We start from the raw sequence: 27,111 nt of genomic DNA on the forward strand, positions 1-27,111 counted from the left end.
TGGAGGGTCTGGGGGGGGAGTGTGGGGTGATACTGGGGGCTAATGGGGTGCTGGGGGGTGGAGGGAGGTGTTATGGATGCTGTGGGATGTGGCTGTGAAAGATTTTGGGGGCTCTGGGAGGTCTTGGGTGTGCTGTGGGCTCAGGAAGGTGCTGAGGGTTCGTGTGGGTTCTGTGTGGGGTGTTTTAAGCTGCTGGTGGGGGCCTGGGGGCTCAGGTGCTTCCTGGGGGGGTCTGTGAGTGATGTGGGATCAGGCAGGTGCTGGGGTCTGGTCTCAAGGTGTTCATGGGCTCAGATGAGTGCTGGGAAGAGTCTTAGGAGTCCTGAGATCTGATGATCCAGGGGAGGCTCAGGCTGGTCTGGGGGTTCAGGTGGGTGCTGGGGGGAGGTTGACGATAATCATGGACTGAGATGGGTGCTGGAAAAGGTGGTCTCCATATTCTGGGCTGAAACGTGCAGGGAGTCTCAGTGGGATACTGGAGGTGCCAGTGGGGAGGGATGCGGGCGTTGGGAGTCTGTTGGGAGGTACTGGGGTGGTTGGGAGTCCTGAGGGATGTTTGGGGCACCGGGAGGCCCTTGGGCTGGCCTGGGTGTTGGGGGGGGGGGGGGTGTTGGGGGACCCAGGGGTTGTTGGGGGTCCCAGGGGTTGTTGGGGGTCCCAGGACAGTGTTGGGGGTCCCAGGGCAGTGTTGGGGTGTCCTGAGGGGTGTTTGGGGCAGCAGAGGGGTGAGTGTTGATAGGGTCCCGGGGGGCGTTGAGGCCTTGGGCCAAGCAGGATGTTGGGGGTCCCAGGCAGGGCCAGGCCGGGTGTCGAGTGCTCCAGGCAGTGTTGGGTTCCCCAGGCGGTGTTGGGGGTCCCAGAGCAGTGCTGGGTTCCCCAGGCGGTGTTGGGGGTCCCAGAGCAGTGCTGGGTTCCCCAGACAGTGCTGGGGGTCCCAGAGCAGTGTTGGGTTCCCCGGGCGGTGTTGGGGGGTCCGGAGCAGTGCTGGGTTCCCCGGGCGGTGTTGGGGGTCCCAGAGCAGTGTTGGGTTCCCCGGGCGGTGTTGGGGGGTCCCGGAGCAGTGCTGGGTTCCCCGGGCGGTGTTGGGGGTCCCGGAGCAGTGCTGGGTTCCCCAGGCAGTGTTGGGGGTCCCAGAGCAGTGCTGGGTTCCCCAGGCGGTGTTGGGGGTCCCGGAGCAGTGCTGGGTTCCCCAGGCAGTGTTGGGGGTCCCGGAGCAGTGCTGGGTTCCCCGGGCGGTGTTGGGGGTCCCGGAGCAGTGCTGGGTTCCCGAGGCAGTGTTGGGGGTCCCGGAGCAGTGCTGGGTTCCCCGGGCGGTGTTGGGGGTCCCGGGCGGTCCTGTGGGTCGCGGGCGTGTTGTGGGTCCTGGACAGTGTTCCCGGGGCGGTGTTTGGGGTCCCCGGGCAGTGTTCCCCGGGCGGTGTTGGAGGTCTCGGGCGGTGTTAGGGCTCCCCGGGCGGTGTTAGGGCTCCTCGGGAGGTGCTCCCGGGCGATGGGACGGTCCCAGTTCGGGCCGGGCCGTTGCGGAAGCCGGAAGCGGGGCCGGGCCCGCCCCGCCGCGGGAGGAGCCGCAGCCGGAGCGGGAGGAGCCGGAGCCGGAGCGGGGCGGGCGGGGCCGCAGCCGGAGCGGGAGGAGCCGCAGCCGGAGCGGGAGGAGCCGCCGGGCGGGACGCGAGCGGGGTGAGGCCGCGGGCGGGGGTCGCGGGGGGGGCCCGGAGCGCGGCCGCTCGCCGCGGGCTCGGCCTGGGGGGGCTCCCCGGCTTATGGAGGCCGGGGCCGGGGTGGGGGCTGGGGGTGTCCTGCTGCAGTTTATTGATTTATTTTTAAGAATAACCCCCTGGCTGGGGCTCCTCTGCCTCAGGGGAGCACGGGCGAGGCCGTGGGGCTGTGGCCGGGTGAGGGTCCCTCCGGAGGGATTTCAGCGCAAGGCTGGGACCTGACCCCCGGGCAGGGTGAGGGAGGCGGCATTAAGGGTGTTAAAGCAGATGGGAATGTATTTTTATATCTATGCACATCATTATACGTTCACCAGAAAGGCGAAAGCTTTCCCTTTTAAAGACTCCTCCAGCAGCGTTTCAGTCTAAATATTTACCTTCTGAAGCCTTGGACTAACCACCCTGGGGTCTGTGGGCAGAACTGGGCACTTGGGTGCAAACCCTGCAGGCCAAGTGCCATCACTGTTTGTGGAGAGAGCTGCTGATTCCTCACAGTGTGGTGGAGTTCATTAAAAAACCAGAATAACAGATGGGTTCCTCGTTTAAAGGCCTTTCTGTAAGGGGTTTGCAAGGGATGAGCCCTGCCCAGTGTGTGTGGTGGCAAAGAGGGTACAGTAGCCTGTTGTTATTGTTTTGTCGGTTGTATTGCAGGGATAGGAAGGAAAATAATGGGTTGTTATTTGTTTTTTAAGGCCTCATCTGTTCTCCCAACAGTGTAGGAGCATAATGTAATGCCTTATTTCCTAGCTGGAGGATTGAGTTACCCTTGAATTTGTCAAGGAGCTGGATTGGGTTTTTAGTGTCTGTGATTTACAGGGGTTGTCTACAAAGGTGTTTGCTCAGAGTGGAGTGTAAACAGAGACGGGTGGGAGCTGGGATATATCTCAGCTGTTGTATCTTAGTAGGATTCTTCTGCTGTTTGGAAAAGGGGAAACCACCGTGTTTGACAGCATTTCTGTGGGGATGTTCGTCATAAGTGGTTCCAGGCAGATCCTGCAAGCAGGAGAAGCTTGCTGAATCTGCTGGAATTCTGCACGGGACAGCTTCACAGGGGAAAGCTTTGGCACTCGGGGGCTAGAGAGCACTAGATAATCTTTCAGACCACTTAGCACACCAATTATAGTGTCCAGGCAACTAGAGTAACCAGAAAAGCTGGAGGGGGGAAAAAGGGCCTTTAATATCCTGCAGATGTGCTGGCTCTTGCTTGTTCTGTGAATCAGGGTATTGCATGAATGAGTTAGGAAAGCAATGGCTTGTTTTTATCATCACGTGCATGGCAGGTGCTTTACAAAAGAGAAGAAAAAGTCCTTGTCTTGGAGAGGTTAATATGAGATATTATTGATCCAACCTGCTTTGCTTGCCCATGGGGCTGCTCAGGTGGCAAGATCTGGGACAAATATTTGCATGGAACGCAAGGAATGTCGGTAGAAGAGGGCCAGGAGCTAATTAACCTGGCAATGTAGTGCAGCATGTTCTCCATTGCACACTCGGGGTTGGGTTGTAATTTGGCATTTTTACCTTTCTGGTGTTTCCGTGGCTGTGGCTAGAAATTTGGCACTAATGTTAATATAACATGTGACATTAACTGCTGGAGTTGAATGCTTAGGCAGCTGCTGACCAAACAAATCGGGGTTATTTTTCAGCCAGATAATTTTCCTGATCTGATGCTCCATGTGACCTCGTAAACAAGCGTGCAAGGGCAGAACAGGGATCTTGCAGGAAGAGGAGCAGTCGCTGAAGCTGGTAGTCCTGTGAAGCATGGGGGTTTTGAAAATACACCCCAGTGTTGCATTAAAAAGAAAATATTAAAATTGCCATTGCTTGGGCTGTGACTTGTAGGAGCCTGTGGTTTAGGGGGAGAGCTGTTGGCCAGTTCTTTACAGGCAGATCAGAGTCCAAAGCTGAACTTTATAATGTCTCTTGCTCTATCCATACATTACAGTTGTGGCTGATTTGTGCTGTGGGAGCAGCCAGAACAAATTACAGCTGAGCAAATCTGAGTTTAGGTGCCTTGTTACTCACGGCTGGTCAGGGTGTGCTCAGGTGAGCAGAGCAGGTCTGTGCTGGGAGGTGTGTGCAGAGCCCTGCGAACAGTTGGGAGTTCTCACAGTGCAGTGACAGAATTGTGGAGCACAGTGGTGAATTGGGTGGATTCATGAGCTGGTTCCTGGGGCCAGGAAACTGTAGAGCAAAATGGGGACAGGAGCCTGATTGCCATTTTCAGCTGTGATTATCTGATTATCCATCGTGCTTCATGTGTTTTTGTGTGATGGTCCTTGGGCTGTGCTCTCAGGGCAGAGCACTGCTAAACTCTCCCAGCTGGCCCGGTTTGATCAGGTTAGTGTTACCCAGCTCAGAAACAAGAAGCCAAGCAAACCTTTAGAGATTCTTTCCCCCAGGCAGTGCCAGTGTTTTTCCCAGGCAAAATCTCTCTTTTACACGAGAGATACATAATTCTCACATTGGCAGTTTGTACCTTGGCCAGCAATTTCTTTGCATCTTTTCTTGAGCCCGTCAGCAGCTCTCATAGAGGCCTTTGTGGCAGAGCAGGAGTGGTAGAGGAAATTTTTTTTGTTTTTTTGGCAACTTAATGTTGATCTCTCATGGGTGTGTTCTTATAAGTGAGAAATAATTTGCTGTCAAATGCCATTTTGTCACCCAGCACAATGCAGTTCTTGCTGGGATATTTAGTTCTGTGGCATCTCTGACCTGCAGGCAAACTTGGAGAGGAAGGTGGGGGCTTTGTTCCCTGCAGAGCAGCTGCTCTCACGTTGCTGTTACTCAATAATCAGTTGGCCTGGACATTAGGTTGCGAAAATTTAAACAAATTGTAAACTGCTGAACTTTGCCCCCCACATTCTGCTTGTTTCTCTGTCCTGTCCCTATTGCTGACGGGGGATTTAATGAAAACAAATCTGGGTTAAAATAAGCGACTGAAATTACAGCGCGGGAGGGCTTAGCTGGGCTGCTGCGTGTGATGATCAGCTTTGTATTGTTGGCTTTTGTATTTGGTGAGCAATCGCTTTATGGGATGGATTCATTTGGAATAGATGAATAAATGGAGTTTCATTGATTTCTGGGAAGCTTTGTTCATTTACATAAGCTGCGAATCTCAGCCGGTTCTGCTCTTGTCAGGAAATTTCACGGCTTCTTTGAGTCGGCGGGAGATCCTGAACCAGCAGAGACTATTAGGAGTGCAGCTCAGTGTTGTGCTGTTGGCTGGGAACAGGTTTGCTCCAGAGGAGCCTTCCTTCTTTCCCAGGCACTGCCACATTCCTGGGATCGCTGTGCACACGCTGCTGGTGGGTTGTACGGCCGCAGTTGATTCCTGTTAACACACCCAACCTCTCCGCAGGGATTTCTCCTCGGAGGCCATGGAGCTTTCGGCCAACGAGCTCAGCATCTATGACAAGCTCTCCGAGACCATTGATCTGGTGAGACAGACTGGCCACCAGTGTGGCATGTCAGAAAAAGCCATTGAGAAGTTCATCAAGCAGCTCTTGGAAAGAAACGAACCCCAGAGGGGCCCTCCACGGTACCCTGTCTTAGTGGCTCTCTACAAGGTAAGATGACTTTTGTGCATGAGCACAACATTTAAGGGTCAGGGTTCTCCTTTGCACCTGAGCTTTTTATTTCCCATTGCATTTTCTTGATGAATTTTCCAAAATCTTTGTTTAAAAAGTTGTGAAGTGTAGCTTCCTTCCTTCATGCCATGAGCTGCTTTGAGAACAGGAGATAGCTGACCAAGATTTGAAATTGCTCATGTGTGCTGTAGATTTACCATGTCAACACCTTCCTCTCCCATAAATTATTAAATAATGAGATTTGGATTGATTTTTCAGACTAAGATTCCTAGTGTTGGCATCCTGAGTGGAAATGTGAGAAGGAAAGACATTCTTGAAGTTCAGAGTTGAGTAATGAAGTGAACATGGCTCTATTTCTGACCCTGCCACAAACTTGTTCATGTCTTTATTCTCCTTCTGGTCTATGAAATAAACCTATTATCATCATGCTTAATGGTAAAAAAATGTTTTAAAAGCCTTAACTAAAAGATTTTGTAAAAAGTTTCGCAAAGTGTGTGAAGGGATGCTATTATTAGGTAGGTTTGAGATGCCAGACTGGTTTGGGTTGGAAGAGATCTTAAAGATCATCTTGTTGTTCCAAGTCCCTGCCATGGGCAGGGCACCTTCCACTAGACCAGATGTTTGCTACAAGTCTGAAAAGCTTCCCACTGACATAATGTTCAGTAATACTTTAGTGTCATCTTTACAAATCCGTTGCAATGGGTTTTATTTGGAAAAAAATTCAAGCTCTCTTCCTCATGTCCTATAAAAAGCTGTAAAATGAGGCAGGAGAACAGGAAACTGCAAATTTGAACTTTCAGCTTCTGTTCTTGTTTTTGCTGTTGATTCAGTTTGACTTTGGCCAGGGGGAGAAATGCGTCATGTCATCTCTTTAAGGCTTATTTGGGATTCTGGTATGGAGGAGGGAGCTGGTGCCAACTCTGCCAAAGTGTTTCGAGGCTTGACGGATGTTTGCAAAAGCCACAGGGTTTTCCTTGTGTAAGAGGCATGGCAGGAGTGCAAGCTTTTATTTGATTAGGTAGGGAGGAAAAGGAACTATCTGTAGATAATCCTGATTGACCTCATGCTGGATTATTTGCAGTGCTAAAATACAGGAACAGAGTTGTTGTGTGGCTTGGGTTTGAAGGCTGCTTAATTTCATCCTTGGACAGCCCTAATAATAAAACTGGGTGACAACTCTGTGTACATAAATAGCATTGCAGCTGAACGAGGAGACACAGCAAAAGAGTGTTCATGTTGTGGTGCACAGCCACAGCCCTCTGATAGCAGCAGCAGGTGTGTCCTGCTCTGAGGACACCTCAGCTCCCTGCAGTGTGATTAATTCCGTGCCTGTTTTCCCTCACAGGGTCTGCTCACCCTGGGCTTGGTGTTGCTGACTGTTTACTTGGTGATCCAGCCCTACAACCCGCTGCCGCCCGAAGCGCCGCTCTCCAGAGCCCAGGCCTGGGGCTCCCTCGTTGGGCACATCCGGCTGCTGTCCCTGCCCATTGCCAAGAAGTACATGTTGGAGAGTAAGGAAATGATTTCCCTGCTGTAAATTAAGCCTAGCAAGAAATACCAACTTAAATACCAGCCACGCGAGTCACTTGAGCGTCTCCAGGGCATCACAAATGTGTTGCTGGCTTGGCATAATGGTTTTCTCTTTTCCTATCACTGTACTTAAAAATAGTATCCTGAATTCTAGCTTCGCTGGGACTGAAGCATATTTTATCTCTAACTTGATAATTTTGTTCTTGCGTATTCTCTTCTCCTTGCTTTTAACGCCTTGGGTTTTTCTTCCACAAGAGTTCCCTTTCCTCTAGAAGTCTTTGCACTTCTGAGAACCAGAACTGAGATAGCTCTGCTGGGGAAATGTCACCTTTTCTTATTTTTTCTGAATTAGGCAAAACCAGTTCCTCAACCAAATCTTGATATCTGTGAGCAAAGTGTAAAAACCTCAACTTGTGGCCTGGTTTAAGGAAAATGAGTTTTTGCCAAGTGGCATATTGGGAAAGGCCTGGGGGATTGAGTGCTGCTGTGTTTATGTGGCATTAAGGGCAGTGTGTGTGTGAGGAAGTCAGATAAGGGCTCCCTGTGAGGTCATCCCATCATGGGAGAGGAACATCATAGATTTTCCTAGAATGGCATAATAGAAATGGAAAAGTTTGGCTATTTCTCATTCTTGGTCAATCATTTCCACTGACTTAGACTGGCAGGAGGGTGCAAGCCTGGGCTTTGCCTCTGCTCGAACACAAAGACTGTCAGTGATGATAAAGCTGTGAATTATTTTGAGCAGGGATATGGCACAATGTTGATGGCCTGGCAGGTCACTGTAAAAACAAACTCCTGTAGCTGTGCCCTCATCAGGTTTATATTTAGCTTGGGCACCTCATTGTGTTGGAGTTGTCTGTGTTGGCTCTGACCTTCCTGTCAGAGCTAAAAAGGGCTCCCTGAAATGCCAGCACCATTCTGCATTCTCTCCCTCCCTCTTTTCCAGTGACGCTGGCATGGGATTTCTGTTGATTCCAGTTTGTATGGGTGGGACAGGGTATCCCCCATTGTTCCTCTTCTTCCTTATACCTTGGGATCTCTCTGGGAGTAAAAAACAAAGGTGAGGAGATGGCTCTGATAAGCACTTGACATTAGGAGCCTGCTTATCTACTGCATTCCAGCTTTTCCACGGGTGAACACCCCCCTGCTCCTGTATTGAGATGGAATCCAATGGGAATTTTAATGCTCATTTCACTTTTCACAAGGGCCAGGAGTGACAGGACAAGGGGGAATGGCCTAAATTTGAAGGAGTGCAGGTTGGATGTTGGAAAGAAATTCTTCCCTGTGAGGGTGGGGAGGCCCTGGCACAGGTTGCCCAGAGCAGCTGTGGCTGCCCCATCCCTGGAAGTGTCCCAGGCCAGGCTGGACACAACTTGGAGCAACCTGGGATAGTGGAAGATGTCCCTGCCCGTGGCAGGGGGTAAAGCAAGATTAATTTGAAGGTCCATTTAAGCTCAAACCAGTCTGGGATTCTATCATATTTGTTCAGATTTTGTCCAGAAGGTTGACAGGTTCTTCCTTCAGATACCACAGGATCCCTTTGGGTGAGAAGAGCCCAGGAAAGTTCCCTGGCACAGCAGGTTTGTAGGACAAGGGCTGCCTGAAACCATGAGCATCTTCTTGTGAAGATGAATAAGAGCAGGAGCAGTTCTAGCCTACCTTTTGGAAAAACCAGCTGAACGATGAGGAGATGGGGAAACATCCAGAGGAACAGGGGAAACGGGAAGGATGGATGGAGAGGAAGGATGTGGAGTTATTTAAATGCACATAAAATCCCTCATGATCCCTTAGTCCTGTATTTCTTCAGAAGCAATGAGCAATAGGGTGGGCAGCAATCCAGTTCTGGGTAAACGAGGAGAGGGGGGAGGCAGTTCCTGCTTGCTTTCCACAGTATTAGGTTGTGGTGGAAGCCACAGCATGTCCCAGTTAACAGATTGGCTGGGGTTGGCTGGAGTGACTTTGATCCTGCCTCAGCAAAAGGAACTGGACAAGACCCTGGCTATTTGAATAGGAGAGTGCAGCACCCAGCCTGAACCTTGGCTGGGTTCCTGTGGGAATCCCTCATGTCCTGGCTTCCCAGCAGGCAGCTGCGGCCACTGACGCTGTCCCAGTGACACTGGTGTCACCATCACAGCTTGCTGCTGAGAGGACACTGGTGAAGCCATCCTGCAGAGATCTGGAAGAGGGAATTCCATGGTGTGGGGCTGAGTGCTCTCCCAAGCTCTTTCAGCCCTGCTCTGTGTGTTGTATTATTTTGCCCCTAATTTGGTCCTTATGGTCTGCTGAAGGGATGGGGTAAAGCTGCATCTTGTGTCCTGTTTGTTGATGATAGTGTAAGTCCAGGAGGTCTTGCAGGCAGGTCTGGTGTTTTCCAGTCACAGAATCTCAGAATAGTTCAGAAGTTCTTCCTCATGTTGTGTTTTAGTTTGTGGCCATTGCTCCTTGTCCTCTTACTGGGCACCATGGAAAAGTCTGGCACATCCTCTTGGCATCCTTTGGAGATACTTATATGAGTTACTGAGATCCCTTCTGAGTCTCCTCTCTGAGAAGGGATGTTAGCACTGTGCCTGAGCAGCAGAGAAAACCACTAATAAAGGGACTCGATGTAGAGACTCCTCTTCCTTTCCCTACGTAGGTCCTGGTAGATGAAAATTTTGAGGGGGCTGAGGATGGAGCTTGGAGCCTTCTGTGCTCGGGCACCAGTTCAAAGCCAGCTCGGGCTGTTCCTGTTGAAAGCCACCTGGGGCTGTTCCTGTTGAAAGCCACCTGTTGTCAGCTGGAGGCTGCCGTGGCCCACCGGCAGTGCTGGCAGACATTGCCGTGGTGTGGACGCACGGGTGGTCCTGCTCCTTCCTCTGTGCCTGGGCAGGCAGGGCCAGCCTGGGCTGTGCTGTCCCTCCTGAGCTTTGGAGCAGCTTTCCTGTGTCCGGGGTTGAGGTTGGAGCCCGGTCCCCTGGGAGGTGTGTGGGCTGAGCAGCCAAGTTTGTGTTGCAGAACAAGGGCAGCTCAGTTGCTGGATTTCCCCCAAGAGCCAAGAGCTCCAGTCAGAGTGGTGGTGAGGCTTTGGGAGGAGCAGGGGTGCAGGATGTGTTCCCCTCACCCTCCTGCTCATGGTGACTTGCCCTCCATCCTTGTTCCTTCCACCTAAGAGCCATGCTGTGGGTGACAAGGGCTGCCTGTCTGTCAGTGGCTGTGGGTGGACCTTTGAGCAGCCGAGGTGAGGAGCAACATCCATCCACAAAACTCTCTTGCATTGTTTACAGGATTGAGTCCAAAGTAAATTTCCTTTTTGCCTGTCTCTGTGCTCTCTTGCTTGCTGATTTTTGCCTCCGGATCAATTCCCATATTAAACCTCATGTTCCCACCCTTTGTTCCTTGATAGCTGACTCTTAGACCCTTGGTTTTGGCGTCCGTGCCTCTCTTCCAGCTGTTTTCCCAGGGCAAGGTCCCTGTGGTTGGGGAAAAGGTCTGTGGAAATGTGGATTGCATTTGCTCTTCCTGAGCTGGTGTTTATACAGAGCTTGTGAAAGCCCCGGTGCTAGGTCATGTTGGCTGCTCTGGGCCTGCAGCTCTTGGCACATCAGCCCTTCATTTATAACCCCAGAGAGGCAGTGGGCTGTCAGACCTCTGGGTCTACCTGCTGTAAGGAACACAGTGTATTTTGATGGGCACATGGGTTAACTCAAGGCTATCTAATGCTGTTCCAGGGAAAAAATAAGACCTGTGTGTTCTGGATTCATTTCTGACATAGGCTGGGATGGACAAGTAATTCCCTCTGTGTTTCAGTTCTCTGGTGTGAAATAGGGGTATGAGTCCTTCCCTCTCTCCTACATGCATTAGGAAGTAACATATGAGCTCTCTAAGTCTGCAGTAAAGCCAAATGAAAAGGGGTTTTCTATTCTTTTAACAGAAATTTTAAAACCACAGTGCTGGTCACTCTACCTGATTTTTCTTCCCTTCACAGTTGTGTCATCCCTGTAGCTTTGTTAATACCTGAAAATGGTTTTTGTTGTAAGCTGGTTGGTAACTGCTCTCTGCCAGCCACACAATGATGTGATGAGCAGAGCATTAAGCTCCTCTCACATTAACTCATGTGTCTGCCCATGGTTAGTTCAGTCCTCATAGCTCAAAAACCTCAGCAGAGCAGGTCTGTCAGTGGGGAACAGGCTGTGGCCCAGCAACGTGACAATTTGCACATTGTACTGGTAGCAGGGACTGTAATGACCTCAAGGAAAATCCAGCTTTGCTTATAATAATGACACTTGGTCCTGGCCACACGCATCCTGCACAGCCCAGAGTCAGCTGGGTCAGTAACTGCTCAGCACACCTGAAATCACACAAAAGCACACATGGATCTCAGTGCTGGAAAAGAGATCCTGTGCAAGTTACCCCCCAGCTTGGAGAAAAAGTGTTAAATACCCCTTTTTGCCTAGACCAGTAGGTCTAAAATCATGTTTACGGGTTTATATGTAATTATTGTAGAGAAAGGAGCCCAGCTGGAGGAGCAGTGTTTAGCAACACCTTGTAAATGGCCTGTCACTGTGTTACTAAAGCCTGCTGGGTGCCAGAGCTATTTGTGGGGATGGGTCACAGCAGGCTGGGTTACTGGGGGAGGACAGCAGCTGGTTACTGGGAGAGGGCAGCAGCCTCTGCCTCTTGGCTGGCCCACCTTGGGTTTAGCTGGAGGCTTGCCTTGGCACTTGGCCAGCTCCTCTCTCCTCTCTGATCTTAACCCTTTGCAGGCAAAACGCTTCTCCCTCTGCTTCTCTCACTCCAGCCTTGGAGTGTGTTTATCCTTGGCACAGCTCTGTGCAAAAGGGGAGCATCCAGCATTTCCCTGCTTTGCACGAGGACTTGCTGCTTCTTCAGAGCAGCGTGGGCACCCAGGCATTCATCCAGCCTTTCCCTGTGGCTGAGCACCCAGGCATTCATCCAGCCTTTCCCTGTGGCTGAGCACCCAGGTGTTCATCCAGCCTTTCCCTGTGGCTGAGCACCCAGGCATTCATCCAGCCTTTCCCTGTGGCTGAGCACCCAGACATTCATCCAGCCTTTCTCTGTGTCTGAGCACCCAGGCATTCATCCAGCCTTTCCCTGTGGCTGAGCACCCAGGTGTTCATCCAGCCTTTCTCTGTGTCTGAGCACCCAGGCATTCATCCAGCCTTTCCCTGTGGCTGAGCACCCAGGTGTTCATCCAGCCTTTCCCTGTGGCTGAGCACCCAGGCATTCATCCAGCCTTTCCCCACTGGCTGAGCACCCAGGTATTCATCCAGCCTTTCCCCGTGTCTGAGCACCCAGGTGTTCATCCAGCCTTTCCCCGTGTCTGAGCACCCAGGTGTTCATCCAGCCTTTCCCTGTGGCTGAGCACCCAGGCATTCATCCAGCCTTTCCCCACTGGCTGAGCACCCAGGTATTCATCCAGCCTTTCCTTGTGTCTGAGCACCCAGGTGTTCATCCAGCCTTTCCTTGTGTCTGAGCACCCAGGCATTCATCCAGCCTTTCCCTGTGGCTGAGCACCCAGGTGTTCATCCAGCCTTTCCCTGTGGCTGAGCACCCAGGTACTCATCCAGCCTTTCCCTGTGGCTGAACACCCAGGCATTCATCCAGCCTTTCCCTGTGGCTGAGCACCCAGGCATTCATCCAGCCTTTCCCCACTGGCTGAGCACCCAGGCATTCATCCAGCCTTTCCCCACTGGCTGAGCACCCAGGTGTTCATCCAGCCTTTCCCCACTGGCTGAGCACCCAGGTGTTCATCCAGCCTTTCCCTGTGGCTGAGCACCCAGGTGTTCATCCAGCCTCTTCCTGTGGCTGAGCACCCAGGTATTCATCCAGCCTTTCCCCATGGGCTTTGCAGCCCACGCTGTGTCTGACCCATGGGGCTCAGGGATTCCTGAGTCCAAGGAGCATGGGCCTGCTCTGAATGAAGAGTTGCACAATAAGGCTGCTTGGGAGGTAAGGCAGGATCTGATTTCTAACTTGTTGCCTCTCCTCTTGCTCTCAAAGGATGTTACTTTTTTTCCCTAAGCAAAGTTGAGCTGGTTTTTGCTCTTGTTTTTGTGCGTGTTCTCGTGCACCCGCTTTGAGGGCTGGAGCATTTGGACGTGGTTGTGGGTCACAGCATGTGCAGGGTTCCCTCCCATCACTGCACAGCTGCCAGTTTATCTGATCTTTTGTGTGTGTAAGCAACCCTTTTATGATATAACCTGAGAGCAACCAGCAGACATGTGTTGGCTCGTTCAAAGGGGAAAAAAACGGCTGACTTTGCAGGGCAGGGTGGTGCCAAGCTGTTCATGCTCTCTGTTCCTTTGGCCTTGGTTCAGCCAGTGGACTGTTTATTTGGGTTTGCTGGCAGGAAACTAACCCCAAATCATTGTGGTGCTGTGGAACATAACTCTTCTTTTTACTTCTATATTGTGATGCCTCCAAAATTTCTTGTTTCCTCATTTGTAGAGTGAGTGAATTGTTGCTTTGGACTCGCTTTCCTGGGAAGAGAGTTTGCCATAGGTGGCTTCTTGCAGAGGCATTTAGCAGCCTGGCAGAGCCCTCTGTGCACTAGTGACACAGACATGTCAAACCTTTTACAGGCTGAGGCCACCATCAGGCAGGGAACAGCAGCTGGGAGGGATTTGTTTCCAAAGCTGTTCCTCTGAGGCAGATTGCTCATGCAGTGCAAGCTGTCAGCTGGGGCAGGTAACCAGAGGTGCAGCTGGAGTGGACTTTGGATGCTTTCCTGACAGCTTGGTCCCTGCCTTCCATTTTCGAGACTGGTAGGTGCAGATTTCTCCTGGAAATAATGCTCTTTTACCCCAGTGGACTGTGAATTCCTCTTGGGCTCAGTGCAGCAGACTTGATTTCACAATGTCTGGTTGGATCAAAATCATTTTCGTGCTTTGCTCGAGGTTGACTAATGATCCCTGGGCTGGTGGAGCAGCCGTTACCCATTAGTGAGATGAATGAGTAGTTCTTCAAGCTGTTGACTTCTACCCAGAACAACAATAAAGGGGTTCTTGATGGGTTTTTTGTAGCTGTTATTTTGTTCCTAGCTGTTCCTAAAAATGCTGTGAACCAAACTGGGAGGTACTTTCTTCTCATGGCATAAATATATTCAGTATACCCAGGGCTACAATAAAAGTTCAGTATGAGGGAGGGGTGAGGATCTTGTGCTGAACAGGGACACTCTTTGGAGTATGTATTTAAAACCCCACTGTGATGCAGTCCTTAATCAGGACTTGCAGGCTGTAATTAATAATCCTCATGTTTCCTGCCTGACTTACTTAAGAACCCATCAGTTTAGTCTGACTTTGACATGACATTATAAATGATCAAATTAATTTTTAGCATAGTGAAGAATTTCAGCAAGATGGAGTTTGGGAAACATTGCTTGTGCAACGAAGTGCTCCAAATGCCTCTTCCACACTGTGCCACCTTGGAGCTTGGAATTTCTACATCTGTAAAGTAAGAATGATGGGATTTACCTGTGTCATAGATTGTGCATCATGAATTGATGCCTAAATTGCTCTGAGTTTTTAAATACTGTCTTAGCTTTCTGTAAAATCTGGGAAAGGGAGTGTGGTGATAAGCATATAGTATATCCTGCTGCAGTGGCATAGCACAAGTTACAAGCTGTTTACTCAAGGAGTATCTGTGAGTCTGCAGTGGTCCCAAGGCAGCACGTGGCTGGTCACAGGAGGAAGAGCAACCTGGCCTGAATGTTCTTTGGCTGTTGAAGCAATAACAGTAGGTTATGAGCTGCAGCTTCACTCTAAGGTTAAGGGCTAGACCTTGCAAATCCCTGCCCTTAAAATAACAGAAAACAGCACTGTAACATCTAGCATCTGGAAGCTGGATATTTCCAAGTGTGGGGAGAGCTGCAGCCCTAATCCTTCTGTGGGTTGGTAGTGATTGGACATCAGAGCACTGGGGGATCTTCATCATGGAATCATGGAATGGTTTGGGTTGGAAGGGACCTTAAAATTCATCTTGCTTTACCCCCTGCCATGGGCAGGGACACCTTCCACTATCCCAGGGTGCTCCAAGCCCAGTCCAACCTGACCTTGAACACTTCCAGGGCTGGAGCAGCCACAGCTGCTCTGGGCACCCTGTGCCCCACCCTCACAGGGAAGAATTTCTTTCCAATATCCCATCTAACCCTGCCCACTGGCAGTGGAAGCCATTCCCCCTCATCCTGGCATTTCATCCCTTGTCCCAGATCCCTCTCCAGCGCTCTTGGATCTTCTTTAGGCACTGGAAGGGACTCTTAAGGTCTCCCTGAGACCTTCCCCTCTCCAGATGAGCACACCCAGCTCTCCCAGTTTGGTTCCAGAGCAGAGGGGCTCCAGCCCTTGGAACATTTCCATGGCTTCCTTGGGACTCACTCCAGCAGCTCCATGTCCTTCTTGTGTTGGGGTCCCAGAGTGGAGGCAGCTCTGTGGTGGGGTCTCACCTAAGCGGGGCAAAGGGGCAAAATCCCCTTTTAATGGAACACCCAGGTTTGTACAATGGACCTACAAGAAAGGACAAAGAAATGTTTGGGGAATATTCAGTGCACAGCCATTCCTGGGAACCCTGAGTTCATCCAGGGCTTGCTGAAGTTGCTTGAATATTCCTGGCCTGGCTCCTGGTGAAGTATGTGGGGAATAGTCTTATCCTCAGAAAGAGGAATCTGGGATTTGGAACCAGCCTTTGCAGGTTGTGGAGCTGCTCAGTACATTAACCAGTTCTCTGGGGAGCTTCCTTCCAGTTACTGTGGGTGATGGCAGCAACAGCCCCTACGGACACAACACCTGGGGGGACTGGGAAGTCCTGGGAGCTCTTCCCTGGGACCAGACTTCCCTGTGCAGACCTGGCTGGCACTTGCCTGCTGGAGATTGCTTCAGCCTTCCAGTCCTGAGTGCTGGGGAGCAAACCAGCTTGGTGGGGAGCCAGCAAACAGCCTCAGCACCTGCAGTGCTACAAGCAGGAGGTTTTGTGTTTTCAGCACTTTGCTAGGGTCAGGAGCAGCCCTTGGCTCTGTGTCCTGCAGGAACAAAAGTTGCCCCTGCTAGAGGCTTCCCTTTGAACCTGCTGCACTGGCAGATTGATCCTGCGTTTTCCATATGGTCCCTAAAGAGAGCAGGGCTTGCTGAGATCCTGCTCTCAGATCCATGTGGGCAAGTTTCCATAAGTTAATTTGCTTTGCTGCAATGGGCAGAAGCAGGGCCAGGTCTTCTCAGGAACCTCTGAGCTTCCCATCTGATTATCCACACCCAGCATCTCTGGGGCTGTGCATGCACACCCCTCTCTAGTGCTGGGGGCAGCCAAAACTTTGGGAGATCCTCTGTGAAAACAGCCAAGAAGGGCGGGGTACTCATTTTAAATTGATGGTGACTTGAAAATTATTTTTCTGCATAGTGGAAAGTAGAGTCATAAACTCCTTGTAGCATTAATCATAGATGTGTTTTAAGGGAAGGTTGTTATCTCTTGGTCTGTGATGTGTTAGCAGCTGGAAGTCCCAGCCCTGGCTCTGCTAGGAGCTCTCCTGACACAGTGGAGAAGACAGCTCTTGTTCTGGAGAAATAATAACACATAAAAGGAAATATTAGGTGGTTATGGCCGATGGGGAACTGAAGTTCTGTTAAACAGACTGAAGGCTGCCTCTCGAAAAGGGGTGAGAAAGCGCAGAGAAGTTGGCCACACTTCTGTCGTGTAATGGATAGCTGGATGTGTCACTGCTACAGCTGCTCTCCTGCACTCCAGCTCCACAGGGATAATTGCCCACGCCCAGCACTTCAGCTTTTGGATGGGAGTGGATGGGACCATGGTGTGAGGGTTGTGCTGAGATGAAAAGAGCATCTTCCATTTGCATCCCCGAGCAGCCTGTGAGTGCACAGACAGCGTGCTCGACTTCCACCGGAACAATCCCCAGGGTGTCTGGCAGGCAGGGTGATAATGTAAAAGGAATGCAGGGAGGGTAAGGAGAGAAAATCAGCATCCTGGGTAAAATCCTGCCCTGGTCCCCAGTGGCAGTTGGCTCCTCAGTGCACCACCTCTCCTCCCGCCCTCCCTGGGAAGGGCAGGCGCTGCCCGTACTTGTCATGCCAGTCACACACATGCTGGTGCACAGACTAACACCCTCCACAATAAATCTAAAAGATTAATTACTAGGGGAAAAAAAAAAAAATCCCACAACCCCACTTGCAGCATTTGAAATGCGTCTCAACCAGTGCTCTGCTCTGGTTATTCATGGGGAAAAGAAATCACCTCCTGAATCGAGCAATTGAGAATGCAAATATCACTGCCTGCCTCAAAAGAGGAATCAAGCTCTGTACTGTCAAGCTGATTAGCATCCTGTTCCGTGGGGTACTGCCCTGAGCCCAGAGGGAAAATTTGGGGACAACTGTGCTTAATGCTTAGGGATGAGGTTTCTGAGTTTTGCCCAGAGAGAAATTACAGTCTTGCTACGCCCCGTCTGATGACACACCATAGAGATGTTTTCTTGTTCTCTTCGTGGCGACTGCCCTTTCTCTGGTGAGATCTTTCAGCCTTTTGTTTCCTGTCACTGACCAGCTGTTTTTTGTGAGTTGAGTTTTTTTGTTGTTGTAAAATTGAAGCTTTCTACAGGCAGTGGAACAAAGATTTTCTTTTTTCTCTTGTGAGCAGGGAGGGAAAGTACGTCGGGGCAGTTTCTCATGGGAGTGGAACTTCTGCTTGCAAGAAGGATTTTACACTTTGTTTTGCCTTTTTTCCCCTTTCCCTGAAAGCAGCGTAGATGTGCCTTCCAGAAAGACTAGGAATTATATCCTGATCCCTTTCAGTCCATATCCCAGCATTAGGGTGGGAAATGCAGCATTTGGGAGTTGGAAATACTCAGCAAGAAAAAAGCAAAATGAATCTCAGTCTGCTCCTTGTTGTTAGGTCCCAATGAACATAAATTGCCTGTAATGTTCCTCGTTTTGCCTGTTGCAAATGTCAGAGGGGAAAATAAAACAAGAGCTCTCCTATGAAGTGCTGTTCATCCCTTCTTACCCTTGTGCAGGAGCGTGAGCATGGCTGGAAATTGCGGTGGCAGGAACAGGCAGGTTGTGTGAGGTCTTTTTTCCCCTGAAAAGCTGCTGTGCATCCTTGTTTCCCAACTCAGTTTTTCAGCCAGACTTCACTCTTCTTTCTCCCCTTTGCCACCCCCTTCATTTCCCGAGTTTGCCTGCAGCAGTGTCTGGGAGGCTTTGGAGCTGTTTTGACGTGTGCTGGCAGGGTGGGCCTGTCATGAGGACAGATCCCCGGATGTTTCATGTGAGATGTGTCCCAGGCCTTGGGTTTTTTCCTGACCCACCCTGACAGATCAGGCCTGGGATGGGTTTGCTGCCACTGCCAGAGTTAAGCCTCTTCCATTGGATTAAGGCTACAGAACCAGGGCTGTCACTACCACAAAATCTGTGTTTGAAGTGGAATTTCCATGAAGCTCTCCCAATTCTCACAACCTCCTGCTGTATCTCCAAATATAAAATTTGTATATGGGGTATTTAGGCTGGATATCAGAGAGGGGTTCTTCCCCCAGAGGGTGCTGGGCACTGACCAGGCTCCCCAGGGAGTGGGCATGGCCCCGAGGCTGCCAGAGCTCCAGGAGCGTTTGGACACCACTCTCAGGCACAGGATGGGAGTTTGGAATGTCTCTGTGCAGGGCCAGGAGTTGGAATTTGATCTTTGTGTGGTTCTGTGATTCTGTAAATCAGAGCCATACCCTTTCAGTGTGGTGGCTGCTCTGCAGATCCTTTAGCATAGAAATACATGGGGTGTTCAGCATTGTCCTGCTCATTCCCTGCTGCAACAAGTCCCTTCTCTTAATGTTTCTTTGTTTTTTTGGGGAGAGTTGTTAAGTTGGAGGAGGGAGGCCGGATATAGGCATCAAGTTGTGCTTTCATGTAAAAATTGAATTTTTGAAGATGTAAACATATGCAGTGTTCATTGTAGGCCAGTTCAGCTGATTGTGGTGTAACAACAATTTTTGGAATATTAAATGGATGTAGCTGTGGTTTAGGGGTTGCTCATGCTGGGACTTTTCTCCCCATTTCATCTTCAAGAAAGATGGGATGAATGAAAACAGCAGCAGCATGTCTTGGTGAAATCCCACATTCCCCAGCATCTTCTGCACATCAGAGACTGGGCAACCATTGCCTGGGACAAAGTATTTCTAAATTAACAAAGTGGTAAAGAGGAGGGTGGTGATTTCAGGTATGTCCTAGCAGGGTTCATGACACCAGTGCTGACCTTGTGGAAATTACTCTTTGCAGCCTGGATCTTTTTTGGTTTACTGGGTGTTACCTCCTTGATAACACTTTTGGGTTGCTCTTTTGCTTATGGACTTGTTTCAGTTTAATTACACTACATATGATGGTTGCCATCCTTCTGTTGCTCATGGAAGGGTAGCTGAGCCTATGTGCCTCATGCACAGAGAAGTGGAATTTCCATAAACTCTCCCATTTCTCACAACCTTCAGCTGTATCTCAAAAATGTGCTGGAAACATTCTCTCCAGTTCCCTGCCTGGTGAAGCTGCTTCTTTTTGAGTTACAGCCATCAGAAACTATAAGAAATCTCAGTGTTTCACATTAGGGATAATGAGTTTATCACTGAATTTGTCTCCTTTCCATTCCATTTTTGGTCTTACTGAGCAGGTTTCCCTTGTTTCTTCCCCAGAATGCCAGGACTGGTGGGCAGCAGGTTGCAGACAGAACGCTTCCGCACTTCCCGCAAACTGCACAGTCTGTTCTGCTGTGAAAAGCCTTCAGATAGTGACAGACTTCAGAGAACTATCAGAAAAGCTCCAGAGGCATCAGCCTTTTCTAATCAAGGTAATGCAGGGATTTGTGAAGCTGGGTGATGAGTCCAAACTCTTGAACAGCACAAGCCCATAACCCCTGCCCAGTATTTGCACCCATGAACTCAAGCTGTGCTTGTTCAGAACGTGTGTCTAAGAGGACATTTCACCCCGGTGTGAAGATGTGGGAGGAGAGAGCTCCCTGCATTGTTCCTCTGAGTAATGATCTTTGTATTTGGACATTTAGCAATCTACATGGCTGTTACTCTTGGATGTTTTCTAGTGGGAGGGAAGTGGGAGCAGGGTGCAACCCTGGGGGCACAGCTTTTATCTTTGTTTCATGTTCTTTAAGACAGGGCAGCATCTCTCCTATGAAGAACTGAAGCATTTTCAGTCCCAGGATCCAGAACTGGCAGAGGTTATAATAGAAGAAAATTCAGCTGAATTGTGGAGCTGCCCATTTTTCTTTCCCTGGTGAGTCAGACAAAACATGTGATGGATGGACACATCCTTTCTGCAGGGGTGCTCAGGCTCTGCCTGTGTGAACCACCAGTGCCTGCAAGTTGCACTTCAGCTGGAGGGAAGGAGAACAGGGGTGAGTTACAGGCTGCTTCTGCTTGCTGGCACTGATTTTGAGGACAAGACTTCTGCACTAAAAAATGGAGAGCTGTGGCTTGGTCTCCAGGTATTGCTCCCCTTACAAGATAAAATTATCACAGTGACTGCCTGTCCTGTTCTTCAGGCTGTAAATCATCTGGGCTGTGATCTGATCACCTGAGGTAACTGGTTCACATTTCTATCGCCTCTGTCTGCTCAGTGGAAATCCTCCACCACTGGTGCTGACTGAGAAGAGATGCCAGAAGAGAAGACTTCTGCAGACACTGAGAAGTAATGGAAAGTCAAGGAATCCTGCAATTTGTGTTTGGTCTTGTGCAGAAAATATGGCCAGCACTAATTGTGCCCCTGTTAACCAAAAGCAGTTTGCCAAAGCCTTTAGGTGTGAACAAGACATGTGAACAACTCAGAGCTCTCTAAGGTCTCAACTGGTAGAGGGATGGTCGGGGTATAGAAGAATTAATTATGTCAGGCCCTTAGACAGGGATGTAAAAATACCAAGCCCCACCTGGACTTTTCCAGTTACATTTCCTGGTCTAGAGAACAGCCTTGGATCCCCCTGCCTCGCTATGTGGTTTCAGTTATGGCTGTGTCCGATGCTACCTCTCTGCATCTTTTGTAATGAATGGATCTGGTCAATGACTTGGATCATTTTAAGCAAAAAGGGGAGGGAAATTAAGTTTAGATATCCATCAGGATATGTTTGTTCCCTCTTTACATGGTCCTGGTGCAGGAGCCCAGAGGAAAGCAGGAAGGAGCACACGTTAACAGGCTGAGGTTGAATTTTGCTCCTGCCTCCCAGGGCTAGTCTGTCATGCTGTTTATCAAGTGTGAATGTTTGGGAAGAATTTTATCTGGAAAGTAGCTTTTAAATGCAAACATTATCATTGTATGGTAATTCTTTAATATGGGTTGGTTTGTTTAGGAACAAGCCTGTGAATAAATCTCGGATTCTGCAGGAATTTTTCCCCCCTTCCTCTTTGCTGTCCTTCCCCAAGACAGTGTCCCTGGAGAGCTGCTTCCTCATCCGGCATCCAGATTTGGGGAATAAGGTGAGAAATTCATTCCAGAGACCTTTTCCTGTCTATGAGCTGTCTCCCAGCAGCTCTGAGTTTTTGTGGGATTTGCAGGGTATTTTTAGCTGATACAATCCTGAAAAGGAGCATTTGGAGTGTATCAGTTCTGTTCACCCCTATGTAAAGTGGCATCTCAAGGTGTCTGTGCCTCCCAGCAGTTGTGTCTAGTTTGGGGAGGGAGATAACCTGTGCCCATCTCCCTTGGCAGCTGGAGACGTCACAGAATCAGAGGATAAATCCCAGAATAATTTGGGTTGGAAGGGACTTTAAAGATCATCTCATTCCAACACCCCTTGCCTGCTCCATTCATGTGTCTGGCCTTGCTCTATAGCTGGGTGAGGTCTTTTTGTGCATAGTTGGGCAGAATTCATTTAAGAGTTGCATTTTAGGAGTTCCTGGCAGTGAGTCTCACTCATTCTGAGACACTTCAGGCTTCTGGCCTGATCTCCTCTATGTTTTCCTGAGTTTTGGGGGCGTGCAGGGCCTGCCTTGCCTTGGAGGAGAGGAGAACCCTTGCATGCAGCTGACCTCAACTGTGATTCTGTGATCTGCTGGTAACTGGGGGAGCAGCAAACGTGTTGTTTGCTCTGTCTCACCTGCCTGCAGGGCAGTGACTTGTCCCTACTTTGGGCAGATAGAGCCAAGGAAAGCTGGCCAGGCTTTTGAAATCCTCTCCTCCCATCCTAGAGCTACAGCCTGCACAGCCTCTTTGCTGTTGGAAGTGGGCAGCTCACCCTGACTGTTGCACCTCTGAACACCTGCAGAGGACACTGTGAGATGTTCAAGGTGGAGCTGGAAGCTGGGGATTTGGGTAAGTACCAGGGTGGGGTGTGCAGGGACTGGGAGAGCCCTTGGAACCAGGAGACTGCTTCCAGCTGGGTCTTTTCTGCCTGACACCTGGGATGGTGGTTTGTGCCATTGTCACCTCCAGACTGGTGTGTGCCTGCTTGTCACAGCACAGGGAGTGATCCTTTTGGACTGGGAGTTTGTGGCCTGGAGCACAAACATTGGCATACCAGGAGATGCTCAAAGCTGAGCAGTGTGGGTACACAATGGGTATTACAAACCCAGTGCCCACTGAGGGAAGTGTCTTTCCAAAGAGCTCCAGCATGACCACATCCCTTCGTGGGAAATGGGAGCACTCATTAAGGGTGGACTCATCTAACAGAGCCTCTCCATTGCCTCTTCCCAGGTTATGCCAGTGCAGACCACTGGACAATGAGCTTCATGGCCCGAGGGACAGAGCCAGCGGTGATTTGTGATGGAGCTGCCAGCTAAGGATGGTGGGGTGGGAAAACAGAGCTGTTCCCAGGAGAAGAAGACTTTCAGCTTTGAAGCCAAGGCAACATCTTGAGAGGAGTGAGCCGGGGCAACTGGGGCAGGCAGCTTTGCCACCCTGCATGTTTACAGTGTTTAAAAATGACTATTTTCCTGACCCTTGAGGTAATTCTTTGCCTTTCCTCAAATGTATTTTGGGAGAAGCTCAAGCTATTTATGACCCTCCCTGTCCCCTCAGGTAAGCCCTGGGTTTGCAGCAAAGGGTTTTCTTTCCAGGAGCAGCAGATGGATTTCTCAGGATGAGATTCACCTTGTGTTCTTTGTGGATTATGGCACTTCTGAAACTTCCTGGGGGGTTTGGGAGTGGATGGGGTGTGTGACATTTCTGTGTACATTCCTCCTGAGGAGGAAGCTTTGAGCCTGTGTAGTCAGGCCAGTTCTATAAAGGGAATGAATTGGTGATGTGTCCCAGCTCTCCCTCACGTCCGCAGCTGTGTGAGCCCTGCAGAGCCGATCTGCTCCTGCTCCTGGGTCAAGGAGAGCCTTGAGCCTGAGGGCAGAAACTCACTCACTGCATCCTTCTTGTACCAAAAGAATCCCTTCAGGCCTCTCAGTGTTGTGATCACCCTTCTGCAGCTCTCTATCAGCAGGTTGTGAGTGAGTCAAATGGTAATTGTGCTTTTCTTCACCTCCACTTCCTTTCCTGCAAAAGCACCGACACACATGTCAGTGGTGCTGGCAGTGCAGGAGTTGTGGCTGGAGCTGGAGCTGGGGCTGGGAGCAGAGCGGCTCTGTCCACCTTTCACCTCAGCCACCCAGGGAGCCCAGCCCGCGGTACCTCTGGGAGCACCTGAAGCTCCCTCTTCCCTGGCATATTTTTGCATTGAGTCCTTCCAGATCTGGAACTCTGTCTTCAGAATGAACGTTGGTTTTTCCTGGGTCCTTTCCAAGCTGCCTTTGCGTGTTTCCTGCTGCTGGAGCAGTGCTGTCTCCAGTGCCCTGAGAGAGGCTCAGGTTCGGTGTTTGCAGGCTGCGGATGCTCCGGTCCCTTCCAAGTCTGATCCTTTGGGTCTGATCCCACTGCTGAAGATCACTTACAGATGTGTCTGGCTGAACTCATAGGCCAGGGCTGGAGTTCAGGACATACTCTCACACTTGTTAATACGGAGTTGGGAGGGGTTTTGGTTGTTAGTGAGTTAACTCTGTTCTCAGGAGCAAGAGCCTTTTTCTCTGTAAATATTTTAGGTACGTGTAAAATGACAGATTGGGAAAATGTCTGTCCAGCCTTTGTTTTTGAGGAGAATGGGAGCAAACATCGTGTTAATGTGATTAGGGGCTGACAAAAGCTGCCAAATGGGATGACCATGTCTGGCTCCTGTACAAGGATAAGGCAGCGGACAGTTCCTGCTCCAAAGAATTTAGTCTGAGGCCTTGACACTACAATCATTTCTATGCATAACCCTTGTTTTTCTCCTGTCAAAACAATGAGAACAAGCCCAGCACCTGTGTCAGTCTGTGCATGGCCCTTGGTGCTGGACACACACCAGATCTAGTAGAACCAAAGGGGGAGAGTCTGGCTCTCTCAGGATAGAAAAGGACTAATATAATTAGTTACACAATATTAAAGGGAATTGGACTAATAAAACTTCCATTAGTATTCTCACTACTTGGAGTGTATTTCACACTCATGACACTACATGGAGTCTTGTACATGCCAAGACACACACACACACATCACCCCACTCCCTCCTCTTAAAGCCTGGGTCTTAGTTAATGGAAATTTGGGAGTTCAGTGATGGCAGAATTAGGGCCTCATTAGTGGCTGTTGCTATTTACACTTTGGCAGCTTCTCAAATCAAATTCAAAGGCTGACAAGGTTACTTCACCTCTTACTGGTTTTGTATCTGACCCATTTTTTAAAGCATTTGCTCAGAGATGCTGCTGGAGCCATTCTTGCTGAGATTGCGGCGGTTCGGTGGCACTGTCGCTGCTAAGTGTCCTTGACTGTAACTTGTAAAAGAGCTGCGGAGACAATTCCCAAGTGTCTGTGAAATGCCTGGATTTTGAGAGTCACACTTAAGCTATTGTGGCTGTCTGGCTCTTTCGGGAAGAAGCAGAGAAAATGGATCTATTTACAGTTGCTGTTTGGACTGGGGGGAGGAGGGGGAGGAAAGGGCAGGTTTGTGCCTGTTTAGCAGAAGTGTTCTCACGTAGTGCTTCTCCCTTCCTCAAAGAGTTGCAGCTGGTTGGACAGGAGCTGGTGAGCCTGGCCTGTTTGCAGAGCAGCCTTCCAAGTGCACTTTATGGGCTCTGCATAAGTTTCCAGCTCTGTCTCAGCGATACATTGCATATATCCCAGCCTCGCTCCCTTTGGAGTTTACATCATTTGTTTTTAAGCTCTCTGGTATATTTTCTCTTCCTTTTCCAAAAGCTGTAAGGAATTAGCTGCTAAACTAAAACAAGAGGGCAGTTCTCCTGCTGATAAAGAGCCGATTTTGGCCGGAGTGCAGAGCCCTGGTCTGCAGCACAGCTTCCAGAGCAGCTCCTGTCTCCAGCTGCCAGAGGAGTGGTGCTCACACCTTCCACATCCCAGGGTGGGTGAGGAGCCACAGTGGGAAACCTGGAGGTGAGGCCACAGTGGCAAAACTGGCATGGCCAAAGGGAGGTTTTGATACCTTACCTGCAATTAAGCCCAGGTCATCTTCCACATGCAGAGCTCCAGCTTCACAGAGTCCCTGGAAAGGCTGCAGGACTTCCCTAGAGAATCTGCCAAGGTGGAACTGGGGGGAATGGGGCTGTTCCTGCAGCTATTGAGGTATCACAGTGACAGCCATGATCAGATGAGTCACGGAGGGGGTGTCCCACTGTGGTTTCCTTCACCTCCCCTTTGGCACTCTCTGTGCTGGTTTGGACAATCTCCCACTCCCACCCTGCCCAGCTCACATGGGTTCCCGGTCAACACATTTTTAAATTCCTTTGTGTGCTTCAGAGCTTGTTGCCTGTGAGCTGGGAGATGGAGTCCTCCCCACCCCACATCCCAAAGGCTGCAAAGCTGCTCTGAAATCACACCAGAAATCGGTACTACCCACGAGCCCAGCAGGCAGACGTGAGGAGGGGTCACCTCTGCACTTGCCAGGCTGGAAGGACGGGCTGTCCCCGTCAGCTGGGCGGGAGGATCGTGGTTTAAAGCTGCTCCCCAAAGCAGGGGTCACTGACCGGTGCTGTCAGTCAGTCCTGAACTCAGGGTAACTGAAAGGAGGAGAAAGGATTATTATGATTTACTTCAGTACCAGGAAATCAGCAGCCCCCACGGGAGCCAAGCTGACAGTTTCTATTGATTCTTTTTTTTTTGCTTTCTTTGTTCCTTTTTTTCCCTGCCCACTGTTATTGCACACATTGATTCCCCCGAGGGGTCCCTTTGCAAGGCCCTGGAGAGCTTTGAGTCAGATTTCCCGTGAGTCTCTAGACTTCAGCTTCTTCCACCAGGCCTGTTTTTGCAATGTTCTGGAGGAGAAGCTGGTTTGTCTGGGCTGGATCAAAGCACCTCCCTTCCCTCATGGCTTCCCAGCTCCAGCAGCAGCAGGAGGAGGTGAGGAGCAGGAGAGCACCTCATGGTAGAGATGGGAGCTCTGTAAACACCAATGTCCCTGAAAGGGGATCCTCCTGCCTTGAAACCCTCTCGTTCATCACAGTGATGCTGCTCCAGGAGGGAAGTTTCCACACACCCCAGTCCCAATCGTGGCCCCCAAGAGAACTGAACACTTCCTGGGGTGAGGCCATTTCAGTGGGTGCACAAAGCTTTTGCTTCCTGCAAACCAAACTTTCTCCTCTTGGTAAATTTTATAGGTAGAACTCGATATCCTCCTCTTCAGGAACCTCCTCCTTGTAAAGAGCAGATTTAGTGTCCTGCTGAGTTAGACAAGAGAGATGCTGGACTTCCCTTTGCTTTGGAGATTCAGACAAATGGCAGGTGATTTATTTTTAGCATTATCTCTTTGTCTTGGGGAGGGGAGCCACATTCTAAAGGCTCAGGGGTGCTGGGAAGTAAAGCTATATATGCATAAAGACTGTTTCAATGCTGAACACTAAATTCAGTGGTGGATTAAAAAAAAAAAGAATGTAAATATGCACTTAATGCAGAATTTTATGGATGGTCCTAATTTAATATATTGCAAACTTTGTAAATACTTGGGAAAAGCCTGTAAAGTGTGTAAATAAATGAGATTTGTATGTAAGAAGAATAAAAAAGTTTTTACTTTTTGCAATTAAATACAAGTGTTAATGACCCTTTTCCCTTTTCCTGATTTTTATTTTCATGTTGCATGTCAGCTATTTGAGGGGTTAATTAACCTTTCTTAGGGCAATTTTTCTAAGGGAAGTGTAATTTTAAATGAAAAGTCAGAACACTTTTGTTAGAAAAATGTCATAAGAAACAGTTTGTGAAAAAGGAGAACTTGGGAGAATGTTCTGTGGGTTTTAGCCTGGTTCTCTGAACAAAGTTGATGCAACAGCTTTGCCTGTCCCTCCT

At 49.8% G+C, this 27,111-nt stretch overlaps 1 protein-coding gene across 5 annotated transcripts; it reads left to right on the plus strand.

Moving 5' to 3' along the window:
* Nucleotides 1–1,601: 1,601 nt before the first annotated feature.
* C26H6orf89 (chromosome 26 C6orf89 homolog) lies at nucleotides 1,602–26,868 on the plus strand. 5 transcript variants are annotated; one of them, XM_068995715.1, is made up of 8 exons: nucleotides 1,602–1,677; nucleotides 5,068–5,275; nucleotides 6,642–6,807; nucleotides 19,494–19,648; nucleotides 19,967–20,088; nucleotides 21,155–21,281; nucleotides 21,993–22,116; nucleotides 22,498–26,868. In XM_068995715.1, the coding sequence occupies exons 2-8, from the start codon at nucleotides 5,087–5,089 to the stop codon at nucleotides 22,581–22,583; spliced, it is 969 nt and encodes a 322-aa protein (XP_068851816.1). In that variant the 5' UTR covers nucleotides 1,602–1,677; nucleotides 5,068–5,086; the 3' UTR covers nucleotides 22,584–26,868. The 5 variants fall into 5 exon arrangements, with proteins under 5 accessions (XP_068851816.1, XP_068851819.1, XP_068851817.1 ...); XM_068995718.1 differs by lacking the exon at nucleotides 1,602–1,677 and adding an exon at nucleotides 1,821–1,892; XM_068995716.1 differs by lacking the exon at nucleotides 1,602–1,677 and adding an exon at nucleotides 1,868–1,949.
* The last annotated feature ends 243 nt before the right edge of the window (nucleotides 26,869–27,111 follow it).

Source organism: Aphelocoma coerulescens, chromosome 26 (genome assembly GCF_041296385.1).
Source record: "Aphelocoma coerulescens isolate FSJ_1873_10779 chromosome 26, UR_Acoe_1.0, whole genome shotgun sequence".
NCBI classification, from domain to species: Eukaryota; Metazoa; Chordata; class Aves; order Passeriformes; family Corvidae; genus Aphelocoma; species Aphelocoma coerulescens.

What these genes read in the sequence shown, in the direction of transcription:
- C26H6orf89 (XM_068995714.1), top strand. Translation starts at nt 3,967, where the DNA reads ATGTGTTTTTGTGTGATGGTCCTTGGGCTGTGCTCTCAGGGCAGAGCA. An exon ending in CAAGAAGTACATGTTGGAGA is followed by an intron (nt 6,808 to 19,493) that starts GTAAGGAAATGA and finishes TTTCTTCCCCAG; the next exon opens with AATGCCAGGACTGGTGGGCA. An exon ending in GCTGGAAGCTGGGGATTTGG is followed by an intron (nt 22,117 to 22,497) that starts GTAAGTACCAGG and finishes GCCTCTTCCCAG; the next exon opens with GTTATGCCAGTGCAGACCAC.